Consider the following 25086-nt stretch of genomic DNA (forward strand, 5'->3'; position numbering starts at 1 on the left):
TTTAATTTATATTTATTCAATAATAAAAAAATTTTAGTATTTTTATTAAAAATATTTATATTAAAATATTTTTAAAATTTACAAACTTAATTTATATAATAAAATTTATTAATTTATTAATTTTAAATTTTAAATTTTATTTAATCGTATCTAATAAAAAATTTCATAAACTTAAAAAAAAAAAAAACTTTATATAAAATTTTCCCTGCTTTTCACAGAGCATCTGCTCTCTCAAATAAAAAACTCTTTCATAGTTGCCATATGTAGTGGGACATGAATTCCAATTGCTTGCTTTTGATAGAACATATGCTGTTACTATTTGTCGCTAATAAAAACAACTCTTTCAGAGTTACCATATATAGTGGGACATCCAAGGCAAAGACATTTTTGGTGGGTCAATCATCAATAATGCCAATGCCACTAAACTCTATACCCATCACAGAATCTTCTGCCACTTGCTGTCTTTGATTCTCTCTTTTACAGCAGTTTCATATTTTACTTTTGATAGGGTTTATTTCCCTAGTAATTCTAAGCACTACTACATGTCATTTTTTTTTCCACTTTGCCTATTAGTATTTTGATAAATAATTTTAAGTAGTCAACTTGATATCTCAAAATTATAAAAATTGTAACAAAACAGCAAAGCTATCAAATTTTTATTATCCAATTAATCAAAAATCATTTTCCTTTTTTATTTTTATTATCCAATTTAGTTAGTCCATGTAATTATTTTTCACCGAATTTGATATCCAAATCAAAATAATGATACGATAGAGATACTGTATGAAAATAAAATATGAATGTGACATAATTTAAAATTATAATAATAATAATATATGGATTTAATCAAAATAATATATTTTATGTTTTCGTATCGATACGAATTATAACACATAATTTTTATATAAAATATAATATGAATATATAAATTTTAATATTTTACATGTTATAAATATACGAATTATCAAATCTAATCAAAATAAGAAGCACTGAGTTCTTTATTAATTCCTAAAAAATTTGATTCCTTTGCATGATTTGTGAATCGCTTTAAGCTATAAAATAGCAACTAATTCAGGAACTGGCCTCTAGCCTTTGGGTGTTTCTGTTGCCCTATTTCATTAGACCCACCATGTGCAAATAAATGCTTCCCCATTTGTCTCATTGTCACCCTCTTTATATCACTTTTATTGGCCAAACCATGGATCTAAATAGCACCCGCAATGCGGCCGCTATTTAACATCTTTCATCACCATTTTTTATTATGTAAATTGTTATTCACATAAATTACGGTTTATCATGTCTATAGATAGTGGTATAATAAAAAATTACAGCCATAACAAGATGCTAAAATTATTATTTATGCTTTGTTTTAATATATCTATGAATTTTATAGCATATTGATTCTGAGATATAATTAAAATATGTGAAAAAATTATTTTAGTCTATAAATGTTAGATTAAAAATCATAAATTACTTTAAATATCATAAATAAATATTATTTATCAAACTATTTTTACTTCATTGAAAAAATTTTTAAAAAAATTTACAACCGCTATGAATACTATTACTACTACTTTATCCATTATGTTTGTAACAACGATAAACAAGATGTGACCTAAAATTCGGCTGTGATTGCATTTTAAATCCTTGCTCTTTATTTCACTTTTATCGACCAAACTCATTGCTTCTTTCTTCCCCACCATGAAAAGTTCAAGGTATTTCTTTGTTTGATTCCTGTTCTTGAAGCCAAATGGAGAATGAATCAAGGGTTTTCATGTCAGCACGGTAAATTTTCTGGGTAAATTCGAGCAAAGTTGCCCATGTAAAGCTCGGATATATCCTTGGATTTTCAGGATTCACTAAAGCAGCAGGTGGTGTTACTGCTTTGTCCATCCTGGGACACAGGAAGAAAGCAACAGATCTTCTCACTGTATGGCTATTCACCACTGCTCTATGCAAGCAGCTCTTGTAAATGCCATTTGATAGAGCCTGAAACATCACAAGTTCATTCTTTCTTAAAATCAAACTGAAGATATATGCATTAATTTTGATCTAAGTTGGTTTCAAATTGATAAACTACATAGTTTCGTTCAAGAATAAGAAATCTAGACGGATCCAAGAATTTTTTCCTGTGCCACTTATAATATAATTAAAAAACTGTTAAAAGATTTATTAATTTTATCAACAAAAAAAGTGTTCAAGTGAAAATTTTGAGGATATGAAAGAAATTTTTTCTTTCAAATTTTTATTGTTTTTCAATGGTTAAATGTAAAAATAGCCCATGTACTATATTTTTGTCAGTTTAATACTTAAATAAATAAAATTTTTAATTTAGTATTCTAATTTTTATTCCGTCATTTATTTTGGTACTTGAGATTAGTACTATTAATCAATTTGCTGATGTAATATAAATATTTAGTAAAATACTAACACATGTCAAAAATGTATTTTAGATTTTTTTTAATTTGTTTATAATCTTTCAAAATAGTTATGATTTTAATTTTTTTTTTTAATTTTTTAAAATGTTTTTGATGATGTGATACTGATTGAACTTTTTAATACATGTCAGTATTTTATTGGATATTCATGCTATATCAGCAAGTTGACTAACAACATTAGTTTAAAATATCAAAATGGATCGTAGAATAAAAATTCAAGTACCAAACTAATAATTTTATTTGTTTAGGTATGAGAGTGTTAAAAAAATATAATACTGAGCTATTTTTATATTTAACCCTTTTTCATTCGTGTCCATAATCACCCTTCTTTTCCAATTGGATCGGCCACAGGATACATATATGTTCAAGATCTTACCATGAAAGTGTCACCGATGTTGACAACCAAAGCTCCTGGGATTGGAGAAACTGAGTGCCACTTTTCATCAGCCAACACCTGAAGGCCACCCACCTGATCCTGATGAAGGATTGTCAAGGAAGTAGGGTCGGAGTGAGGACCAGTTCCTAGAGTCAGCTCTGGTTTTTGGCATGGCGGATAGTGATTCAATCTCAAGATTGAATCATCTTCTTGGAAGAAATCTCTCAAGTAAGCTTGGTCAAGTCCTAGACTTAACCCTAGCAGCTCCATAATCCCTAGGGAAAGCTTGCTCATGGCTTCACAATATTCCTGGTAAAGCCTCCTATCAAGTACAAAAACCAAAACTAGGAACTTAACAAATTAACTTGGATGGTAAAAAAGAAATGCAAAGACAAAAAAGGACGATAGATTATCATGTGTCTTGTACTTTTAGGTGAAGGGTTCTTTAGACAATTAAAATTATCATTAAAATTCATGTCCAATTCTGCTTATAATTAATTTTTGGCATAAGGGTAAAATATTCTTAAATAAAAATTATATAATCATTTAAGTTATTAACATTTTATTATAATCAATTAAGTCTTGAATCTTTTATATTGAATCAATTAAAATTTTAAATATCTATTTTCTCTCGATTGAACTTTTATATTTTCACTCAATTAAATCTTTTGATTGAACGAAAACAATTAACTATTTTTCTTCTAATAAAAAGTTCAATTAGTGAAAATAAATATTTAAAAGTTTAATTGATTGCAAAAACCAAAAAAATTTGGATGATTATTGAATTTTAATCTAGAGATTTTTTTAACTCTTCGGCCTTAATTTTTTTTTATAAATGAGATTACAATTTAAAAATAAGAAAAATTATTTTAGATACATATTGAGATATAAATTTCGAACTTATTAAATATTATCTCTTATGACTGAAAAAATAATTGAGTTAAATTACAGGTTCATAATTAATTTGTCTTTAGCATATGAACATAAACACTAATTGCTCTATTGTGAATATCATAATTTTTCTTATTAATATTATTACATCAAATGCAAAAATTTCTTTACGAGGAATAGAATGGTTAGATTTTTGCATACCCGAAATGTCTAAAATCTTCGCCCATCACACTCACCAAATACTGTTCCACGATATTCTGAGTGTCAGGGCAATATCGAAAAGACAGTGTTTCTTTCCATGGCAACTTGGAGGAGAACCTGCCAACGAAGCTACTCGCATACCCATAGCTTTCTCCTGGTTTTCTCTGTGCCTGTTGCTTCTCACAGAGTTGCAGGCCAAAGAACAAGTCCATGTACTGGTGAGCTTTATCTATAAGCCTGGCATCAACCCCATGGTTTACGACCAGAAAAAATCCATGCTTCTTGCATGCTTCATTGACAAGCTCTGCAACCTTTGAGACAGCAAGAGTGTCACCAGGCAAGAGAACTCTCATGTCAATCGTTGGAATGGCGAGTTCCGGGGCATCCAGGCATGGTTTCTCATGGTCAGGCCATATGAACTGAGAGGGTATGTTGGATTCTGATCCAAGGATCGATGGATCGAAAACTAAAGGTTGATGTTCATTCTTTGCGATGGATGATGGCAAGGAATTGAGCCTTTCACCAGAAGAAGGCATTGGCTTGATTGCGGTGGTAAAACCCTTTTGCTGATAATGTACCATTTTAGTTGTGACTGAATGTTTCTGTTTTGGTTTTCAGAGAAAAAGAAGCCTGTGAGTGGTAAAGAGGAGTCAAAAGAGAGTTTAAATAATAAAAAGCCAAAGTAGAGAGTAGACTTAGGCGATTCGTATATTTATATCGTGTAAAGTATTAAATATTTATGTATTTGTATCATATTTTATATAAAAATTATGTATTATAATTCATATTAAAACAAAAAAATTAAATATTTTTTTTTATTTTGTTAAACGCATATGTGGTTTTTGTTAAAATTTTAATTTGTATCACTTTTGTGTTTTTTATTCGTATTATTTTGATATTATATCATAATATCATATTTTAAATTATTAAATATAAAAAAACGAAGAATTTACATAAAAGGCAAGGTCATTATTTGGAATATAATTAATTTTTTAAATTGGATTTGTTATCTTAATTGTATATGTATTTGTGACTATCAATGAAAGAAATTAAGTGATAGGATCAAAAAAGGATTTTATGGTAATGTAAATATTTTTTAAAACTTATTCCTTCCATCGTAAATTGTTTTGAGTATTATTATTTTTCATAGAGTTTAAAAAAAATTGATTTTAATGTATTCAATATTAAAATTTTAATTTTTTTATTTATAAAATTAAAGTTTTATTATTTTTAATGTCAAAAAGTAAAAAACCATAAAAAATAATTTTAAAATACAAAAGGTAAAAGTTTTAAACGTTCAGAAAGGAAAGAGAATATAATTTTGAGATATCTTAAAATAAAAGATGAATAAAAAAAATGGAATGGAGGGAGTATTTAATTAGATACATATACTTATAACTACTATGTCTCAATAATTGACTTTTATGTCTCAAGAAAATGGGATGTAGCGTCATCTGCCAAAAAAATAAAAATCCCTAATTGGTAATCATACAAGATATATATATATATATATGTATATGTAGACATGGATTATGAAAATAAGTCTGTTTGTATAAATATGATTTGTCCAGACACAACTCTTAGTTTCACCATTGCATGCAAGTCTTGTTACTTATTTAGATTCGTGATATTATCTCTCACCCAATTCTTCATCCAATCTCGTGATACCTTCATCACGGAGGTTGACTATCCTATCTATCTTTCTCGAGGCACTTGATGTGGATTAAATGGTTTATGATTGACTCTAATACCACTTGTCATGAGTCGAGACTTAAGCTCTGATCTGCGCGGCTTTAAAACCCGGATATCCACTCATTTGACGTCTCGGATCAGTCTAATTGTCATAGTTCACACCATTGTGAGATATTGGTCGCTCTAGCCCCTCTTGCCTCACAATTTTATCCTACAAAAAATACCTCACAAGGGAGAGGTGGTGTGAACCTTTTTATACCCCAATGACCCTTCTTTTATATTCAATGTAGGATTCAAGACTCCTCTTTAAGTCCGTGACATTTGCACTATTCAAAACACTTAATCGCCCTAGGGCTTTTGCCATTGCCAATTGCATTTGGGGATGGGTGAGCCAAAAATAAAAAAAAATATATGAAAATTGATTCGAAATTGTAATATTCGGTTCGGTTCGAATCAATTTTTTTTATTTGGTTTGTATCAAATTCAGATATTAAATATAAATATTAAGTTCAAATTAAATTTTGGATCGAGATATGTAAAACAAAAAAAAAATTAAATTAAACCAAATTATATATATTTTAGTTTTTATATATTTTTTAAATTTTTATAAAATAAAAATAATAATTTCATATCAAAATTTACTTAAATATATTAAAATTTTATATTAAAATAATATATAAAAATTAAAAACCATAAACTGAATCAAATTAAATCGATAAAATTCAGTTCGATTCGATTCGATTCAATTCAAATAATAGTTAGGTTACATCATATTTTATTTAAATATATTAAAATTTTATATTAAAATAATATACAAAAATAAAAACCCTAAACTAAATCAAATCGAATAGATAAAATTTAATTCGATTTAATTCGATTTGAATGAAAATTTGATTCGCATTCAAATTGAATTTTAAATTTTTATAATCGACTCTCAACGTTAAGTGATTGCCCTTAGCTATCGGGATCTTTATCATTAAGTGAACACGTCATGAACTTTTGTTGCTAGTGTACCCTTAACTATCATCACTAGATTGTTTTTCCTCGCCTCTTTTCTTTATTCATTGCGAGATTACTTCGAAAGTATCTTACATTGAAGCATAATAAATCAAATATAGTGCATGAAACCTTTTCTTTTGTACTAAAATTTAACATTTTCGAAGACGTTAACGATTGAAAAACAACTTATAACACATATTGAGCTACTTGCATTAATCTGTCGAATGATTTTGCAATCTTATAAAAATTAAATATCACAATTTGTTACTATAAACACGTGAGATAATCAAGAAAATTGTAAGAATCCTCTCGTGAAGAACCAACTTTTGACCTGACTTGCTTCCTTGATTGGTAGGATTTTTGTAACTTGAATCAACTTGCATGTATGCTTTACAGTATGGCACAGGGAAACATTGCAAATGATGAAGAAAATGATGTTTGTTTTATTGACAACCAATGGCACCAAAAGTGATAATATCACATCAATCATGTTGATTATTACATGAAAATTATGGCTGTCTTGAATATTTTAAGATCAATAATAGAAATATATCTATATATAGAAAGGAACTTTGGTGCAAATTGCAAAATAATAGAACTTGTCTATATTCATGTTGCTTGGGTGGTCGATTAGACACCAATTTGATGCTGATCAAGAAAGGTATAATGACAATCTAAGGCTTTGTTTGGTTCAGAAAAAATCGGTTATTTTTTGTTTTCTTTGATATTTGAAATTGTTAGGAATGAATGGTAATAATTAAAAGTAAGAGTTTAATACTTTATCGATAGATCATATTATTGTTTATGATTATTTTTTGTTTTTATTTTTATTAAAAATAAAAAATAAGATTAATGTTACGAATGTCTTTTATAATATAATAAAATATTTAATATAATATTTAAATTTAAAAAATCTCTAATATAATATTTAAATTATAAATTTAATAATTAATGTAATACTCACTTTTAATATTATTAGTTCCAAATGATGAAACATTATAGACAAACAATTTTTTGTTTACATATTACCTAATCGAATTATAATTCAATTATCATATTAAAAATTTTAAATTTTAAATATCACATTAAATATTTTACTATAATTAAAAGATCATTCGTAACGTTAACCCTAATTCTAATAATATAAGTAAATGTCCGCACGAATGATCAATATGTACCAATGATGATAGAAGCATATCCTCGCATCAAGAGTCAACATGCATCAACGATCATCAAGAGTTGAAATAAGAAAACAATTTTTTTCTTTTTTATATTTTCATATTTTATTTCTTTTTATCGTTCCTTAAATTCCGTAGGTTTGATCCTATAGAATCATACTCATTTTCTCAATGAATGGGGTAGAATAATGAAAACATGGGGTGTCTTATTTACTTGCTCTTTGCTAATCAGGATCATAGCCCATGTTTGGACTCCTTCAAAGCCATTAATATTAAACATTTGATTTTTTTTAAATTTTTTATTGATAACCTATTTTTGTCTCTTTTTACCTTACAACACTTTGACGATATTAGTAAATAAAAAGATAAATTTTAAAATCATATATAAGAGATAATAGATATATTATTTAATAATTAAATAAAAATTTTATATTTAATGCATTATTAATGTGTTGATTTTTTATATTGTGAATGAATCATATGATTAAAATTTGAATCCAATCGATAAAATTTAAATATTACTACATTATTAATTAATAAAATATTTATTACTTTAATTTTATTTTAATATATTGATATAAACACATTTCAGTAGTTTGCTTTTAGAAAACAACATTTGTTTTAATCCACCAAAGGCATTTTTTAGAAAATAAAAATACAAAATAAAAAGTATTTAACAAAATGAAATTTTAAAATATTTTTTAAATCCAAACACACGTAATCTTTCCTTTTCACGTGGAAAGATCAAAAGTTTTGGTTTATATGCTTGATTCTCATTAGATTTAGATAATTTTAAATAACATAATATGAAGATAATATAAAAAATGTAAAATTAAAATGATTTAAAATTTAAATAAAAATTGTATTGAATTTTATTATAAATTAAAAACAATATGTTTCAGATTTATCGTACTTATATAAATTATCAATGTTAATATCAGCTGCAGATCCAAAATTTTTTTCTAGGGTGTCTATTTATAATATATATATATATATATATATAATTATCAACAGATATATCAATTTTGTGAAAAAAAAAAAAGTATTTAGAAAAAAATTTTAGAATGCCTAAAGAAAATTTTTTCTTCAAATTACATATATTCTAATAATGAAAATGTTCATGAATATTTTACTTCAATGTATAAATCCACCTCTAATTAGGAACAAAAAATTTTGTGATACAAATGGTTTTATTTTACCAATTGACTTGTATGAGATGGAACAACCAAGTAGGGATATTCCTTTGATCAATTCAGTTAATTTCGAACTGAATTATTCAAAACCAAATTAATTAAATTATTTTATTTTATTTTCGTTAATTAAATTAAATTTTTTAATTTTAAAATTTAACCAACCAAAATTAATTCAATCAATTCGATTATTTTTTTTTTGTTAACCGAATAATAAGTTAAATTATGTTTTAAAATTTTTTTTTCATATATGAAATAAATTTCATAAAATTATCCAACAAAAATATTCAAACACTAAAGTGTTAAATTAAAAACTTTAATAACTTCAAATGAAATTGATAATTTCATATATTTTTATTTTTATATAAAAATTTTCTAATATTTCAATTATAATTTTGATTAATTCAATTTTCAAATCAAATTAATTGAAAATCAAATTTTTTTTTAAAATCATTTTCGATAACCAACCAAAATTAATTTATCGACTGATCAATTAATCGAATTAAATCAATTCGATCAATTAATCGAATTAAATCGAATTATGAACACCCCTACAACCAAGTGCCTGAAACTATAAGTATAATCGAATTAAGCTAGAATTAAGCTAATCTTGAACTATTCGAATTTGACTAAAAAAAGATCACGAGACGTAGAGTGAGCACATCCCAGACGAAATCAGTATCCTAAAAACACTGCTAGAACTCATCGGCCAAAAGAATGCCAATTTCTTGATTAATTCTGGAAAATAGAAACCACTATACCATAAAACTGAGATTAGTTGACAGCGTAGGAACTTTGAATCATATTCAAACGATTATTACACATTTAGTTACAAGCATACAGGTTAGAATACAGGATAATACAACTATCACTATATTGGAGAATGAAAAACATACATGCAATCAAATTCCAGACTACCAGAAAGAACAGAAGCAGGAAATAATGAACAAGCATTGCCTGTTTTGTGTTTAAACACTACATGCTTCAGAATTGGAATTTAAAGGGGCTTAGCACCACCATTTTCTTGGATGCTATTCACTGGAGTTAAGGCTCCACTTCTTTTGCTGGAATGCCCTGTTATGGTCCTGCCCATGAACCTTCCTGCTTTGCTAAGTCCACTGCCAACAGCTCCGAGGCCACTCCCAACAATCCCGACTCCTGCACCAACACCACTTCCCACAAATCCAACTCCAGCACCAATACCGGTACCCACCATACCAACACCAGATCCAACCAGTGACACTGCTCCATCAAATGCATCCATTGTGCTTCCAATGACTCCTGCTTCTTTCAATCTCTTTCTTTCTTCCAGGATCCTCTTCTCTTCTTCCAAAGCAATCAACTGTTCCTCCTTGTTAAACTGATGGTACAAAAGCTGAAAGTATAAAATAGATGCTATATTAATCACAACAACCCAATACTAGACCGAAGATAAACCCCATTCACCAGAGAATCCAAAAAAAAAAAGAAAACAAAACCCCTAGATGTGATTATACGAAAAAAAATACCCATCTCTGATATTCCAATGGTATCACATCAAATAGATAAAGCTAAAAGCCAAAGGAGGATATGAATAGATTTAATTACATTATTACATTAAAAGCAACTATCATACTATTAAATCCAGCATCTGAACACAAAAATATAAAAAACATAATTTTGAAACAAAAAGTTTACCTTAAGGGTACAACTTCCCCTGTCCTTCTTATCTTTTACTTTAAGTGTATCAAGTGAGGATAGAAGGCTCAGATTAACCTCCTTTAGTGTCTCTGGTTCCAGTTCTATCAACCGGAATATTGCAATTCCTAATCTCTTGTCTTGCCCAATGTCTTGGTCGAAAACCTGTTTGAAGCCATAATGAAAATTGCATAAACTAATAGCAATGAGTATGTACATCGTAAATTAACAAATAATAAGAAGAAACAAAAAAGAAAAAAGAAATTCTCATTTGCGATCACATAAGGAGGGAGGGAGAGGAAACTCTGAACATGAACACACTAATGAAAATATTGTGGAATCCAAGGTAAAATGTCATTCTGTCAAGAAAACTAAAGAATTTTGAAATTTCAAACACTGTAGCACGACATTCAGTTGAAAGGCAGGTATGAAAGCATAAGCAAAAGGAAGGATAGGGGAACTCATTCAGAACCTCTACAGTTAGTGCCTGCGTCTCTCTGTCTTCTGCAATCAACTCAAATGTTTGATTCCAAACAGGATTAAGGTTGTTGTCAATGACTTTTGTTTTAACCTTGAAGAGAGGCCGAATGTGCACAACCACATAAGGATCAGATTTTCCGATCATTTCCATGTTCTTTAAATCATTAGCTTTGACTACCGTAACTGTCAGCTTTCCCTCTGGTTTAAGCTCTAATTCACTGCATAATAAAAGGACAAGTGATATTTATGCAACATACAGAGAAATTCCAGACATTCAAAATGAAACCAAGATAAAACTTGAGTTTTTTTTTTTTTTTTTTAATTTTGCTGTTTATCACCCAAATAGCACAGAACCAAAGTTTCAGAATTACCTTGTATCAACTGGCATACCACCAATTGGAACAACAATTCTGTGCGGCCACTGAAGCATGTCTGTGACAATTGAATTCACGGTATCCTACAGAATATGATAAATTTGAACAATCTACAATATTAATTAGTGTATCTAAGAACAACAAATCAATCAAAGCATGTGAATATGTTAAAGAAGTCAAAACCAAAACCAAGAAAACTTACATCAATCATATCTGAAATTCCAGGAATTGCTGTTAAGCTTCCACCAACAGCCTTCAGAGTGTAATCAATTCTAGGCTTTGGCTGATTGAATTTAGAAAACGAATCAGTGATTTTAACACAACTATAAAAAGGACATCAAGCTTCAGATTCTTCAGAATTTTTATTAAAGCCACTTATAAATAGCATTTCATGGCGAAAGTCAAATGAAAATAAAAAAATAAAAAAAAAAGTTTGAGAGAGAAAAAAGGACATTAAACAACCTATATAAACCCTTGAAAATTTGCAGCAAAATAGAAATTACTCTAATAATACCTCTTAAAGGAAAGCAACAACTACAGCAGAAATACAAGGAATCTGTTCAGCAAGTTGGAAATATAGAAATTAATCTAATGATACCTCAGAAAGCAGAGCAACAACTACAGCAGAAATACAAGGAATCTCTTCAGCAAGTTGAAAGATGACACGAATAACTGTGAAAACTTGAAGATCCTTCAACTGCACCATAGAGCAACTCACTAATAGTAAACCAATAATCTCATGTCATAAGAATAAAACTCTTAAGATCACAAAAGTAATATGGTAGGGTATAGTGTTCAAACATAATTACATTTAGTCATTTACATTTGATATTGATGAAAATTTTAAAAGGTTGTTGATGCATTAACCTGAATTGGTATTGAAGCAACAAGTGCAGCTTCAACACCTAAAATTATACTCGGATCACCTCCCCACCGAAGATCGATATCCATCGTGATTTGACCTTTCTTAAGGCTCTGAACACGAATACCTGCATTGCATAAGTAATCATGCAGGTCGAAATGCTTAAAACGAGGAGCTCATAATAGTTTACAGAGAATTTTAAAAATAAAATTGAGCAGTAAAAGGTCCCTGGTAACAAACAAACAACTTTGCATTACATACATTGAGTTTCATGACCTAAACATCTTGCAAAATAACCAAAGTGCCAATTCTTGAAAAATAATTGCAACATAAAACTAGGCACAGACTATCTCCGCACACAATTTTGTTTCTTTAAGTAAATGATCCATAGAACTAGGAAGACATGTATATAAATCTGATGTATACATTTATGTAGCATGTATAAGGAGAACATGAAAAAACCACTAGCTTAAATAAGCCCAAAAAAATTGTAATTAGATGTCATTACTCAGTGGTTATACCAGGTAACAACAAGCAAAATGAGGTCACATTCTCCATCAAGTCCTACCTTCAATCTTGGGAGCCACGGTGCCAAGAGACAATTTACTAAACTTTAGTGAAGTAATTCCTGGAGGTCGGTATTCTTCCAAGAGTGGTTCAACAGATTCTTTGATCACTGCTGATGCTGCCTGAAAATAACACATTAAACAACCGCTGGCGCAATAGAATACTTGTTATGCGAAGCTATTTAAACTTATTACAGATTCTTTACTCCCTCATATGTCTCCTCCAAAAAAGATAGAAAGTAAACAGGAAAACTCAATTTGATTCAATTAGAATATATGTGATGCTCAGCATGCATAATATTGCAAACCGTTAACCACATTGCTATGTTTCTTTAGCTTTTACTAGCATAATCTCTCTCAGCCTTCTTGAAATAAATAGATAACACAAGTAGCTTACCTCTGCAACAGAAGGCCATAATTTGCTCAATTGCTTGTTCAACCATTTCACCTAAAAAGGCCAGCCATGGTATAACATGGTAAGCAACTACATTGCATAAAATCTTAATAGCAAAAATGAAAGTACATTTTTTTTATAACCAACACATGCAGATGTATCTAGTCTTTGAAGATGCATATTTTAGGCACTAAAAGCAATTGTTAAATATGATTCGAAATTAAACCCAACTCTTTCGAACAATTTGTTATAGGATATTGCGCTTCAAGAAAAACAAAATCATAAGCTAATTGTAGATAATGACTCAAAAAAGGAATGGATTTTATTATTTTTTTCAAGTATAAGGTATAAAACATAACAGATCATATTCTAAACTTCCTGTGAAGAAAGAATTTGCACTTTTACAAGTGAATCAAAAGTAATTTGGTTTTCTTCAGGTTGAATCAAGTGTACAAAAATTATCTATAATAAAAATCACAGTAGCCTAAGAGAAGGTTAACAGAGGGGTCCTAATTAATCTGACACCATTAAACTAACCTGTTCATAGACAGGGAAAGATATCCATTCAGGATAATTATCACCACAAATTTTCTTTAGATCATCTCTGTTGAGAGCCCCAAGAACTTTTATATCAGCTGCCTGTCAAAGAAGACAAATATAATAATCAATAAGCATCCAAAAAGTTGAATGCATCTAAGAGTTTAAAAGTTGACTAAGCACAAGATCAAATTCCCCTAGTGAACAGTTCAGTGTCCATAAACAGGAACTAAAATGTAGATCCATTACCTAACTGACAAAACAAGGGATGTAAGATTCTCCCACATTTTTGCATCAAACACTAAAAATATAATGAATTTAAACACAATACATTAGAACATTGTACAATAAGCATAGGAGAAGACACTGTAAAACCACCTCAAAATGCTCATTTAATTTCTGATTACCGCCCTACCATATAAAATCAGATTTTAAATGCAGATGGTAGGTAGTAATATAAAAGCCCTTCTGCAAGAGGATGCTTCAGCTGACACACAGTTCCTCCAAGGACATCCAAAACTAAACTTCTACAACTAAGATTGTTTAATGAGTTGATTCCTTCACCAAGCTATAGATCTATTGCTCATACTCAAGTCAAAACACAACACTTTTTGGCCATGTTTGTCTAGAAGTGAATCAAATATAATGTTCACAGGCCTCAATTAATAAAATGCTGCACAAATTTCAATATCTCTTCTTGCGATTCTTATGTTTCAAATTCCTATACTACAAACTTCAAGTCCACTGTCTAAAACTTGAAATATTGGACAGTTAAAACCAAAATCAAGATAAACAGTTGAAAGCATGGCCACTGATGGAGCCTAATACTGAACCACGAGTTTCGAATTCCCTTTAAATCATTTCATCAATCAATGGGAATAGCAAAATCAATGAGAAGTTTAACAAATTACAATCGATTCAACGAAGGAATAAGAAACTGAACTAATCAAGGAAATCTAAGAAGATTACAAACTTTAAAAAAATAGTGGAAAAGGATATCCAAAACTAAACTTCAATAACGAAGATTGTTTAATGAGTTGATTCCTTCACCAAGCTATAAAGCTATTGTTTATACTCAATTCAAAACACAACACTTTTTGGCCATGTTGGCCCAGGAGTGAATCAAATATAATGTTCACAGGCCTCAATTAATAAAATATTGCACAAATTTTTAATATCTCTTCCTGATTCTTATGTTTCAAATTCACACACTACAAACTTTAAGTCCACTATCTAAAACTCCAAATATTGGACAGTTAAAACCAAAAATCAAGATAAACAGTTGAAACCATGGCCACTAATGGAGCCTAATACTCAACCACAGGTTTCGAATTCCCTTTAAATCATTTCATCAATCAATGGAAATAGCAAAATCAACGAGAAATTCAACGAAGGAATGAGAAACTGAAATAATCAAGGAAATCTAAGCAGATTAAGAACTTTAAAGATATAGTGAAAAAAGGATACCTTTGCGATTCGCTTAGTACTTCGATACCTCATCATATGACGCCAACCAGCCATCAATGAAATCCCGAAGATCATCCCCATCAAAATCCCCGAAATCAACCCCATTTTCCTGGAATCCAAACAGAAACATCTTGAAAAAAATTTTTAAAAAAAGAGCCAAATTGAAAATTGGGGATCGGATAAGAGAGAGAGAGAGAGAGAAAAATTGAAAATTACGTTTAAAACACTTTGATATCTTTGTTCTCTTTATGAAAACTTCTCACACCAAAGAATCGGTTTTCTTTTGCTCCAAACAAAACGTCTCGATCAAACGAGTTGGATTTGGCCGTTGAGACTGCCAAGAAAATATGAAAAGAAGCTTTCGAGTAACGTTGGCCACGCCACGTGGCGGATCGGAGCAAGAGAAGCGAGAAAGACTCCTCTTTGCCTTTAAATCTTCCGCATTTAATTTTCTCTCGTTATTTATTTTATTTTTTTTAATTGCATGTCTGTCGGTTTTGTTCCCATTGGAGACTAAATCATTAAATAAAGAGATATATTAAATAATTTTTTTTTTTTTTACATGGCGTGAGTTCCACAAACTGACAAAAAGGGGATTTTGTACTTATGCCCCTATACTTTTTTATTTTTTTCTTTTGTTAGAGTCGTTAAACTCGTTTATCAATGGGATCAAACGGAGTTTGATTGATTTTTCAAAGGGCCTAACCCATTTCATTGAGTTTAAAGGTTTCAAAAACTTTTAAAAGTATATATTAAAATTTTAATATTTTGATATTTTTAAATATATTTTAAATTAAAATTAAAATTTTTATTAATAAAATAATATCTCAAGTTAAAATCAAATTTCAAATTTTAATGTTTTAAACTCAATTTAATTTGAATACGATTCATAATCAGATTTAATTGAACGTAAAAAGAAAAATGTTAATTTAAAAAAATTTTATTAGGACAAAAGAGTTAAAATCAAAATATTGATTTGTTTTTTAATTTTGTTTAAATTATTTTTTTACCTGATCTTTAACTTATTTTAAAAATAATTCTATTTTTTTTTTATTGATGTGAGTCTCTGTAAGAAATATTAAAATTGAGATAAACTCAAATCAAGATGGATCAATCTATTCTATTGGTAAAAAAGCCAATGTAATGAAAATGTTAGGTAACTGGATGAAAAATATGTCATAAATCTTGTATTTAAAAAGAGATGGAAATGTCAATGGGGATTGGTACAAATAATTATAGTTTAGGATTCGGACGTAAAATATTTAAATTCGAATCTTATGATTTTTTATTGATAAATTATTTATAAATTTAAAAAATCTTAAAAAAAATCATAATTTTTTTTTTTATATTTTGACAACTTGCTCTAATTTTAGAAATTGAATAATTTCCCTTACTCCTAAACTTTTCTTTTGAAAAAAGAAAATGATCCTAATCATATAAACCATGATTTTGTTTCACCTAATAAATATAAATGAAAAAACGTGGGCTTGTAAGAAAATTTTCGAAAGTAATTGTCCAAGATAAGACAAAAAAAAAAGGCATGAACAAAAAGTGCCCACAAATCCATACAAATTTAAATGTGGCTAAACCGTTAAGTTAGGGAAAAGATAAGACTAACTATAAATAATTCCACCAGTTGAATGATTAGTAGGTTTTTCCTTTCAAACCCAACGAATTTTGTCTTTGTACTTCGTGCCTTATATATATATTTTAAATTATGAAGTTAAAATATCAAAAAATATAATAAAATTCAAATTTTAATTAAATTAATTTATATAATTTTTAAACTTCAATATTTATAATTTTTATCTTAAAAATTATGATTTTTTTTATCAAAAATTAACATTTAATCAAAGGTGTATGCTTTTATTGCTGTTTAGAAATTATCAATCAACGATTATTAAGAAAAATATCAATCCACGAAAGGAATCAACAAAAGGAGTAAAGCACTACGCCAATAGTAAGAGTGAAAAAAAAATTGATAAATTAAAAAATTAATTTAAAATTATAATATTTAATTAAGTTTAGATTAATTTTTTTGTTTTATTCAAACTAAATTCAGATTAAATTTTGAATCCAAAAATTAAAAATTAAAAAAATTAAATAGAATTAAAATAAATATTTTTATTAATTTATATATTTATATATTTCGATAAAATAAATGAATTATTTTATATTAAATTTATTTAAATATCTTAAAAATTATATTAAAATAATATATAAAAATAATAAAAATTTAAATTTAAAAATTCATAAAAAAATCAATAAAATTTAATTCAAATTAAACCGTACAAAAATTCTGTTTAAATTCAAATAAAAAAATCTGTTTAAATTCAAATCAAAATTTATAATTTATAATTCTATATATTATTCGATCGATGCGGAATCGAATCCTAAGAGATAAGATAGGATAGTTAAAGAATTGATGCCTTCATAAGAGAAAAAATGTCATCCGTTGGATAAAAATTCATTCGTGAAAAATATTTCCCCAAATTACAAGTAAACGCACCGGAACAAATCCGGGTCGGCCGACAATCATGCCAGCTAACCAAACTATGTCACTCTTGTCATCACCCTTCACTTTAGAACATCAACGACCATGTAACACCAAAGAAAAGACCCAGCATAGCTCGTGACTCAGCGCCGCTGCCGGCCACGGCTCCATTATTCAAAGACGGTGATCCACCAGCAATCGTGATAGGCGGAGACTGAGCTGAGTCCCCACCAGGAGGCTCGACGTGGGGAGGAGGAGGTGGCTGGTTGAGGCTAGGGGTTAACCCGTTGCCGTGACTGACGGCGATCTCGAATGCCATTCCACGCTGGCATTGGATACCGTCTTCAGCGTCGGAGAAGTAATAGTTTGTTCCCTCAACGGTCAACGGCACTGCAATGGTCAACGATTGATCGAAGCCCGTGCTGCCTCCGTTGAACTGAAAGGTATCAGTATCTGAAGCGTCGTCCATTGTGCAGCTCTGATACGTCGTCGCATTGTAAGTCTGGATCACCGTCTGATTCGTACTGGTTCTAAAAACTGTGTAAAATCTCAAGAAAATAAATCAAAAAAAATTTTGAACCATAAATAGAAAAAAAATTAAAATTTTGTGGCTTACTGAGATAGTCTCCAAGATTGAAAGTTTGATTAGCAGCCCAAGACAAGTAATTTGTGGCGGATGTGTTAGTGTTAGAATCGAAGAACCAGCCGACATCGCCGCCGACGGTGTGGTTGGTGTACCCGGTTGCGGCGGCAACGTTGGTAATGAGGAAGGCGATCACCGTTAGATTTATTTTGGTGTTTGAAGCCATGATGATCCCCGTTGAATTTGAATTTGAACGTCTAATCTGCTTAATAACAGCTTGAGGTCGGGGGTTTTAAAAATGAAAACATGTGAAGGAGGGTGGTGCGCTTCCTTGCTTGTGGGCCGCATGAGGTGGGACCCGCATTAGCTGATCTGATTAATCCCCGTTTTTGTCAAATCTACGGCAGATCAACCGATCAGTACGAATAATTCGATTATAAAAGTACAAAAATCAATTAAATTGATTTTATTTATTAAAAAATCGAATCAAAAATTAATGGAACTGAAATAAGTTGGTTGGTTTTTTCAAATTTTCCATTATGAATATATATCAAAAATACATGTAGATGCCTCAATTTGTTTAGGGTCTATCTATGATTTTTGTTAATAAAAAAATAAACAAAATAAAAAAATAAATAGTTGAGTTTGTGTGAAATTGTTGAGATTGATTTATAAAATTGAAGTTTGATTAGAGGTTAAAATTCAAAAGAAATTAGAATTTTTTTTTGGATTGAAGTTCTTAAATTTTGCGTTGTATAAATACAAGATCACATAAATCATACAAAGACGCATAAAAAAAATTAGGAAGAGAGACAAAAATCAAAGAAAGCAGTCAAGAAAATTTGTTAGGGTTTTAAAAAAAATTGAAAAAAATATGAAAAATTCTCAGATTTTGATGACTTTTTTTAATCTTTGTCTCAATCCAAGCCATTTTTTAAGCCATTCCAACTTTTCTTCCTGCAATTGAACCGCTATAGCCTTTAGAGTCGAACCGCCTCCTGTTTTGGATTTTTTTTCACTTTATTTATTTTTTTAAGTATTTTTACATGATTAAATTTTAGAAAAATAAAAATAAAAAAGGTAAAAAAATAAAATAAATTTTGAAAATAAATATTAATTATCCAATGATAAATTTTTATAAAATTTTTAATAGTAAATTTTTATAAAATTTTTAGGTAAAAATTTTTGTCTAAATTTGTCTCAAATTGTGGAATAGTTTAGATAAAATTTTAATAACAATAATTAATATTTATTTTTAAAATTAAAAAAAAATTTATAAAAATTTTGGAATGAAGTACAAATTACTCAAAAATGAGATTCTTAAAAATTTCAAATGGCAAATTTTTAAAAAACTTTAGGTGAAAAATTTTCTCTAAATTTATTCCAAATGGTGGAATAATTTAGATGAAATTTCAATAAAAGTAATTGTATTATTTTCCAAATTTGGTTGAAAATATTTGATAATTATCCAATAATGAGATTGTTAGAATTTTCAAATGGTAAATTCCTAAGAAATCTCTATGTAAGAAATTTCTTTAAATTTATCCCAATTTGTGAAAGAATTTGAATGAAATTTCAATAAAAAACAATTGTCATATTATTTTCCTTTCGAAGAAAAAAAAATAAATAAAGAGAAAATATTTCTAAATTAACTCAAATGGTGAAAAATTTAGAAATCTAACAAAAAGAGAGAGAATTTCTAATTATGCCCAAATAGAGGAAAATTTAAAAATTTTGAAAAAAAAATATTTTTAAATTAACCCAAATGGTAAAAAATTTAGAAATCTAATAATAAAAAAAGAATTTCTAAATAAGCCTAAATTGTGAAACATTTAAAAATTCAAAAAGAGAAATTATTTTTAATTTGGCCCAAATGGTGAAATAATTAGATATATTTTTGACAAAAAAAAATAAATAAATATTTTTTCGATGACAGAGTCTCTTCAAGATATCAAATGGGATTCTTGAATACTCTTGAGGTGAGAAAATATTTTTAAGAATTCTATTAGATTGATAGAAGGATATTATAAATTATTTTCAATATTTAACATAAAAATGTGAAACTATTAAACTTAAACTCCTATGATAAATTTAAAATAATATGGTACCATTCTTCAGATAGGTATGTGGAGGTGCTATAACATTCCTCACATGTAACCAAACTCTCAAATTTTATTTTGATTTGTAGATTCGAACCTATTCTTTTATAGACCCTTAGTCAAGCTTAGGAGTTCTTTAAGAGGATAGATTCCTTAGGTGGTCAATCACACCTAGTTAAAAAAAATTTGTGACGACTCATTTGTTAAGTCTAGCTATAGATTTACGGATCTATATATGTTATGACAGTTTGGTGACTCCAGTTGGGATCCTAGAGAGTCAAGCCATAAACTTTTAAATTTATCATATTCTTTGGTCTAATGGTTTTAAATTGTAATTATTTGTGTTATCTATTTCTAACATTTTTTTGTCCTTTTATTTTTAGGGCATGAAAACCTATATTTTCCTTCATACACACTATCGTATTTATTTACATTACATAAGCTCTATACCCAGGCTCTGTCCCTCTTAGAAGAGAGTAAAGTACCTACACTCTCGTGAGATGATAATCTTCGCAATGGTTAGTGAAATACTCTCACTCAAATTGAATCTTTTTCGTTGGTAGCCTGTGATGGGTAAAGATTAGACTGCTTTACTAGTTTGTGATGAACTATGATGTAAGAAACAATTTGAAAACTTTTAGTGGTCAAAGTCATCAACCCTGCATATAATGTACATTTAAGAGGTCAGCCCTAAGATAGAGCCCTTCTTATCTAGTGATAGATGTAACCCAAAGTTAGGACATAAGAGGGAACAGTTTATGATTTAACTATTTTGTTTGTTTGACTTTATGCATTTGTAGTACCATATAATGCATCATTTTCATTATCATATGTAACATTCTATATCTGCATCATTTTTTTTAGCCATGAAAATGTACATTTCTTGCATCAACATATCACACATAAAACATAACATTTTTTTATCATAATTGTAGTACTCAAGGTTCAAGGATAGCTCCACCAACTAAGAATCTTACATAATCAACTCAGTAATATAATACAATAGCTCGAACCAGACAGATGGAGCAAGAAAATTTTAATTGTCTTGAGAGGATAGAGAAAACTCAAGAGAAGCTAGAAAGAGAGATGAGTAAGATTTTAGAGGCTTTGAATAAGTTAAACAATAAAAAAATGTATAAAAAAAGTACTAGCCAACAAGACCATCCATCATAAGAGATGGATGACCTATTGTACCCTTTTAGTTTTGAGCCACATCAAGCCCAATAAGTACAAGGTCCACTACCACAGCGGTTCACCTATCTTGTAAAGAACACATACCTTGAAATATCATTAGCTTCAAATCTAAGACAGTATTAGAGTTATCTAAATCTTGTATTTATCAAAAAGATAATAAAATCGATACCAATTCCTAATTTGGATGATTCAAAAGAGAAAGAGAAGCTAAGGCCCAAGGAAAATGAGATTTTATTACGGGTCGTAGAGGACATTGGTTTTTATGGTTCTGTAAATGTTGTTGGGCTCTGTTTAGTCTCAAATATGATTATTCCTTTGAAGTTCAAGGTGCTAGAGTTCAAGAAGTATGATGGTACAAAATGTTCGAAGACTCACATCACCATGTATTGTAAAAAAATGACAGCCCATGGTAATAATGAAAAACTATTAATACATGTATTTTAAGATAGCCTTATAGGCTCTACTACTAGGTGGTACATCTAGTTGGATAGGATCTACATTCGTTCTTGGAGTGATATGACTCATGATTTCATCAGTCAGTATCGATATATCATAGACTTAGTCCTTGATCGTCTGTCTTTACAGAACATGGAAAAGAAGGTAATTGAATCCTTAAAGGAATATTTCTAGAGGTGAAGAGATGTAGCTTCTCAAGTGTAATCTCTTTTGACTGAAAAAAGTGACCACCGTATTATTTGTTAGCACTTTAAAATCTCTCTACTATGAAAAGATTATAAGAAATGTAATAAAAAATTTTATCGATATGATGATCTCAAGCGAAATCAACGAGAATTCCATAAAAATGGCAAGTTGAAAATAGGGGAAACAAAAAAACATCAGAGAAAAAATAGACTGAAGCTAAAGCCGTGAATTTTGACAGATAGTTCAGGAGATATTAATTTTATCCATCACAAGATTATTCTCTATATTACCTTACTGTGAACAATACCTCATTTTACACATACCAGCTCATACTACAACCATATTACTTATCCACATATCAGTATATTTTTACCCTCCAAGCTCTCATATATAGCCTTAACATTTAACCTCTTGCAAGATCCTAAATTCATCATGGTAACCCAGCAAGTGGTTATGAAGAGTAACGAATTACTCAAGAAAAATTCATATTTAATCCAATCATCATGATTTATATAGAGTTATACCGAGAGCTCTACAATAGCCACTTGATTATCTCCAACTGTGTGGAGCCACTCAAGCTACCTTATCTCAAGTGGTATGATCCTATAGCTCACTATGACTACTACTATAGAATTATCGATCATTTTACAGTGAATTGTACTGCCCTAAAGCATAAGGTGCAATGGTTGATCAATGATAGAATGATAAGTTTTGATCAATGAGGAGCAACAATACCTAATGTTAATGGCAATCCATTACTTAATCATAATATTAATGCTCTAAGTGAGAATCAAAAACACGTTGATCTGAAAAAGCCTAGAGAGTTAGAGTAAATCAGGGGGTAAAATGTCAATAAAGATCTTTCACCTAATTGTACAAGGGTATAATTTTGGAGAATGAAGATAAGGCTGTTTGAAAGTTTCTTGTCATTTTAGGTTTTCTTTTAGAGTAATGTTAGGATTTCTTTTATGCAATATGATTTCATTTGTTATCATTTTAATAAAAGGCAAGTTAATGCATTTCATTATATTTTCTCTTTCATTCAACCATTGTTTCATACTTTGTTACCTTTTATATTTTTCATTCATATTCTTAAATTTCAGATGATGAATATTTAGACAATGATAACAATAATTTTAAATTTTAATTTTGAGAACTCATTCACATTGATTTAAGAAGACTATTTAAGCAAAAAAAGTTAGCTACTAATAGATGTGAAATAAATATGTCTTGAAAATGTGCAAAGATCCATGAGTTTTTTTTGTTCAATAGATGAAGTTTAAGAAAAACATTTACATTTGAGATGAAAAATTGCCATATTTGTTTTACAATTTAAAAAATCATTCATTACTACCCTTTTGAGCTTATTATGATTTTTTTTCTAAAAAATTTTGATCAAGAATCACCTTCTACATTGGAGGGCATTTTAAAAAAAAAAGAGATAAAAGATCGTAAAAGGTCTCAAAGAGAGAAAGAAAAACAAAATGAAAGAAAGAGAGAAAAGAAAAATGCTATAAACTAGTTGGGATAAAGTGATGAGAATCCTTTTATGAGGAATGAGATGAATGAAAAAGAAAAAAAATAGTGAAATGATGTGGAATAGGGTAAAATGCCAAGTTGTTTCAAATGATGAGAAATGATCATTTGGTTTTGAACCCTTTAAACACATGTGTGGAGCCTACTTTACCTATTTCTTTTATGATCCTTCACCATGACCTACATTACAACCTTTAAAAGTCTATTTGGATCAAATGTGAGTGTTCAAATTGAATGATTATATGTTAGGCTAAGGCATACTCATGACAGAATAACGGAATCATGCTACATTACTCTAAAGATTGATATGTGAAAGATATTACAATGGATTGTAAGAAAAGAAAAAAAAATGAAAGAATGAAAAAAAATAAAAATGAGAGAAAAAAAATACTCAAATTAAAAACTTGAAAGGGCGATTTGGATAAAAAAATTTTGAGTTGAGAGTTGGATAGACAGTTCACATGTATGAAAGGTCAAAAACATTTGAAAATTCCTCAAAACTAGGGCAAAGTTCAATGAACTCAATGTGATTTTGAAAAGTCAATGGAATGAGTTTTTAAAAAAAAATTATGGATTAATGTTAAGAATTGTTTGAGTATTTATTATTGTTACTCTATTTATTCAATATCATTTTAAAAGACATGCTTTGAATTTGCTCATTTGCCTAATTATTTTTGTATGAGACTCACTCTTTATTGATTACCTTTCTCCCATTCTCCTTGTGCTCTCCTACTGTTGTATCTTCAAAATAAATCGAGAAAATGTATGGTTACATTATATTTATCATGATTTGAAATGATGATGAATGAATGACAATATGCATAAGAGACCCTTGCATTTTTTTGAAAAAAAATCTAAAATGATAAGGGAAAAAAAAAGATGGTAGAAACTTAAAAAAGATGATTTGAAAAGGCACATGGTGTGACCAAATGATGAATATGGTAATGGGTTGACCAACAAAATAAAGATATGGTAACATTTAAAAAGATGATATGATCAAGTGATGAATATAGGGATGAATTGATCAACATAACCTGTCAATAGTGATCAAGTGATGAACATAATATGGATTAGAGGATAAAATTTATGGCTAGTACTGAAAAGCCTGTGAATTATGGTGAAAATAGTATAGGTCAATGGATGAAATTTATGCTGAAATTACTAGTATTAGGGAGCTTGTGAGTTGTGATTAAATGATATGAGAAAATGGATGAAA

General features: G+C 28.9%; 3 protein-coding genes across 3 annotated transcripts; all 3 read right to left on the reverse strand.

The window, feature by feature from the left end:
• Window positions 1–1479: 1479 nt before the first annotated feature.
• LOC111287982 (gibberellin 20 oxidase 1-B-like) lies at window positions 1480–4578 on the reverse strand. Its single transcript, XM_089758911.1, has 3 exons — window positions 3903–4578; window positions 2815–3165; window positions 1480–1989 (listed from the first exon to the last, which is right to left on the reverse strand). Exons 1-3 carry the CDS (start codon window positions 4485–4487, stop codon window positions 1711–1713), a joined length of 1215 nt encoding a protein of 404 aa, XP_089615037.1. The 5' UTR covers window positions 4488–4578; the 3' UTR covers window positions 1480–1710.
• A 5161-nt stretch (window positions 4579–9739) lies between these two features.
• LOC111288109 (calcium-dependent lipid-binding protein-like) lies at window positions 9740–15830 on the reverse strand. The gene is made up of 12 exons (XM_022878874.2): window positions 15539–15830; window positions 15323–15431; window positions 13856–13957; window positions 13322–13372; window positions 12927–13047; window positions 12364–12485; window positions 12095–12193; window positions 11699–11779; window positions 11494–11579; window positions 11115–11340; window positions 10643–10807; window positions 9740–10340 (listed from the first exon to the last, which is right to left on the reverse strand). The coding sequence occupies exons 2-12, from the start codon at window positions 15425–15427 to the stop codon at window positions 9963–9965; spliced, it is 1536 nt and encodes a 511-aa protein (XP_022734609.2). The 5' UTR covers window positions 15428–15431; window positions 15539–15830; the 3' UTR covers window positions 9740–9962.
• A 1928-nt stretch (window positions 15831–17758) lies between these two features.
• LOC111288174 (early nodulin-like protein 18) lies at window positions 17759–18679 on the reverse strand. The gene is made up of 2 exons (XM_022878947.2): window positions 18433–18679; window positions 17759–18353 (listed from the first exon to the last, which is right to left on the reverse strand). The coding sequence occupies exons 1-2, from the start codon at window positions 18623–18625 to the stop codon at window positions 17905–17907; spliced, it is 642 nt and encodes a 213-aa protein (XP_022734682.2). The 5' UTR covers window positions 18626–18679; the 3' UTR covers window positions 17759–17904.
• Between the last annotated feature and the right edge of the window lie 6407 nt (window positions 18680–25086).

Source organism: Durio zibethinus, chromosome 4 (assembly GCF_047325235.1).
Source record: "Durio zibethinus cultivar Kanyao isolate XHJ-2024 chromosome 4, ASM4732523v1, whole genome shotgun sequence".
Lineage (NCBI taxonomy): Eukaryota > Viridiplantae > Streptophyta > Magnoliopsida > Malvales > Malvaceae > Durio > Durio zibethinus.

What these genes read in the sequence shown, in the direction of transcription:
- LOC111287982 (XM_089758911.1), bottom strand. Translation starts at nt 4,487, where the DNA reads ATGGTACATTATCAGCAAAAGGGTTTTACCACCGCAATCAAGCCAATG. An exon ending in ATTTTAGACATTTCGGGTAT is followed by an intron (nt 3,166 to 3,902) that starts GCAAAAATCTAA and finishes TAATTTGTTAAG; the next exon opens with TTCCTAGTTTTGGTTTTTGT. An exon ending in ACATCGGTGACACTTTCATG is followed by an intron (nt 1,990 to 2,814) that starts GTAAGATCTTGA and finishes GTGATGTTTCAG; the next exon opens with GCTCTATCAAATGGCATTTA.
- LOC111288109 (XM_022878874.2), bottom strand. Translation starts at nt 15,427, where the DNA reads ATGGGGTTGATTTCGGGGATTTTGATGGGGATGATCTTCGGGATTTCA. An exon ending in TTGCTTCAATACCAATTCAG is followed by an intron (nt 12,194 to 12,363) that starts GTTAATGCATCA and finishes TCTATGGTGCAG; the next exon opens with TTGAAGGATCTTCAAGTTTT. An exon ending in GGTATGCCAGTTGATACAAG is followed by an intron (nt 11,341 to 11,493) that starts GTAATTCTGAAA and finishes TTTATTATGCAG; the next exon opens with TGAATTAGAGCTTAAACCAG.
- LOC111288174 (XM_022878947.2), bottom strand. Translation starts at nt 18,625, where the DNA reads ATGGCTTCAAACACCAAAATAAATCTAACGGTGATCGCCTTCCTCATT. An exon ending in CAATCTTGGAGACTATCTCA is followed by an intron (nt 18,354 to 18,432) that starts GTAAGCCACAAA and finishes GATTTTACACAG; the next exon opens with TTTTTAGAACCAGTACGAAT.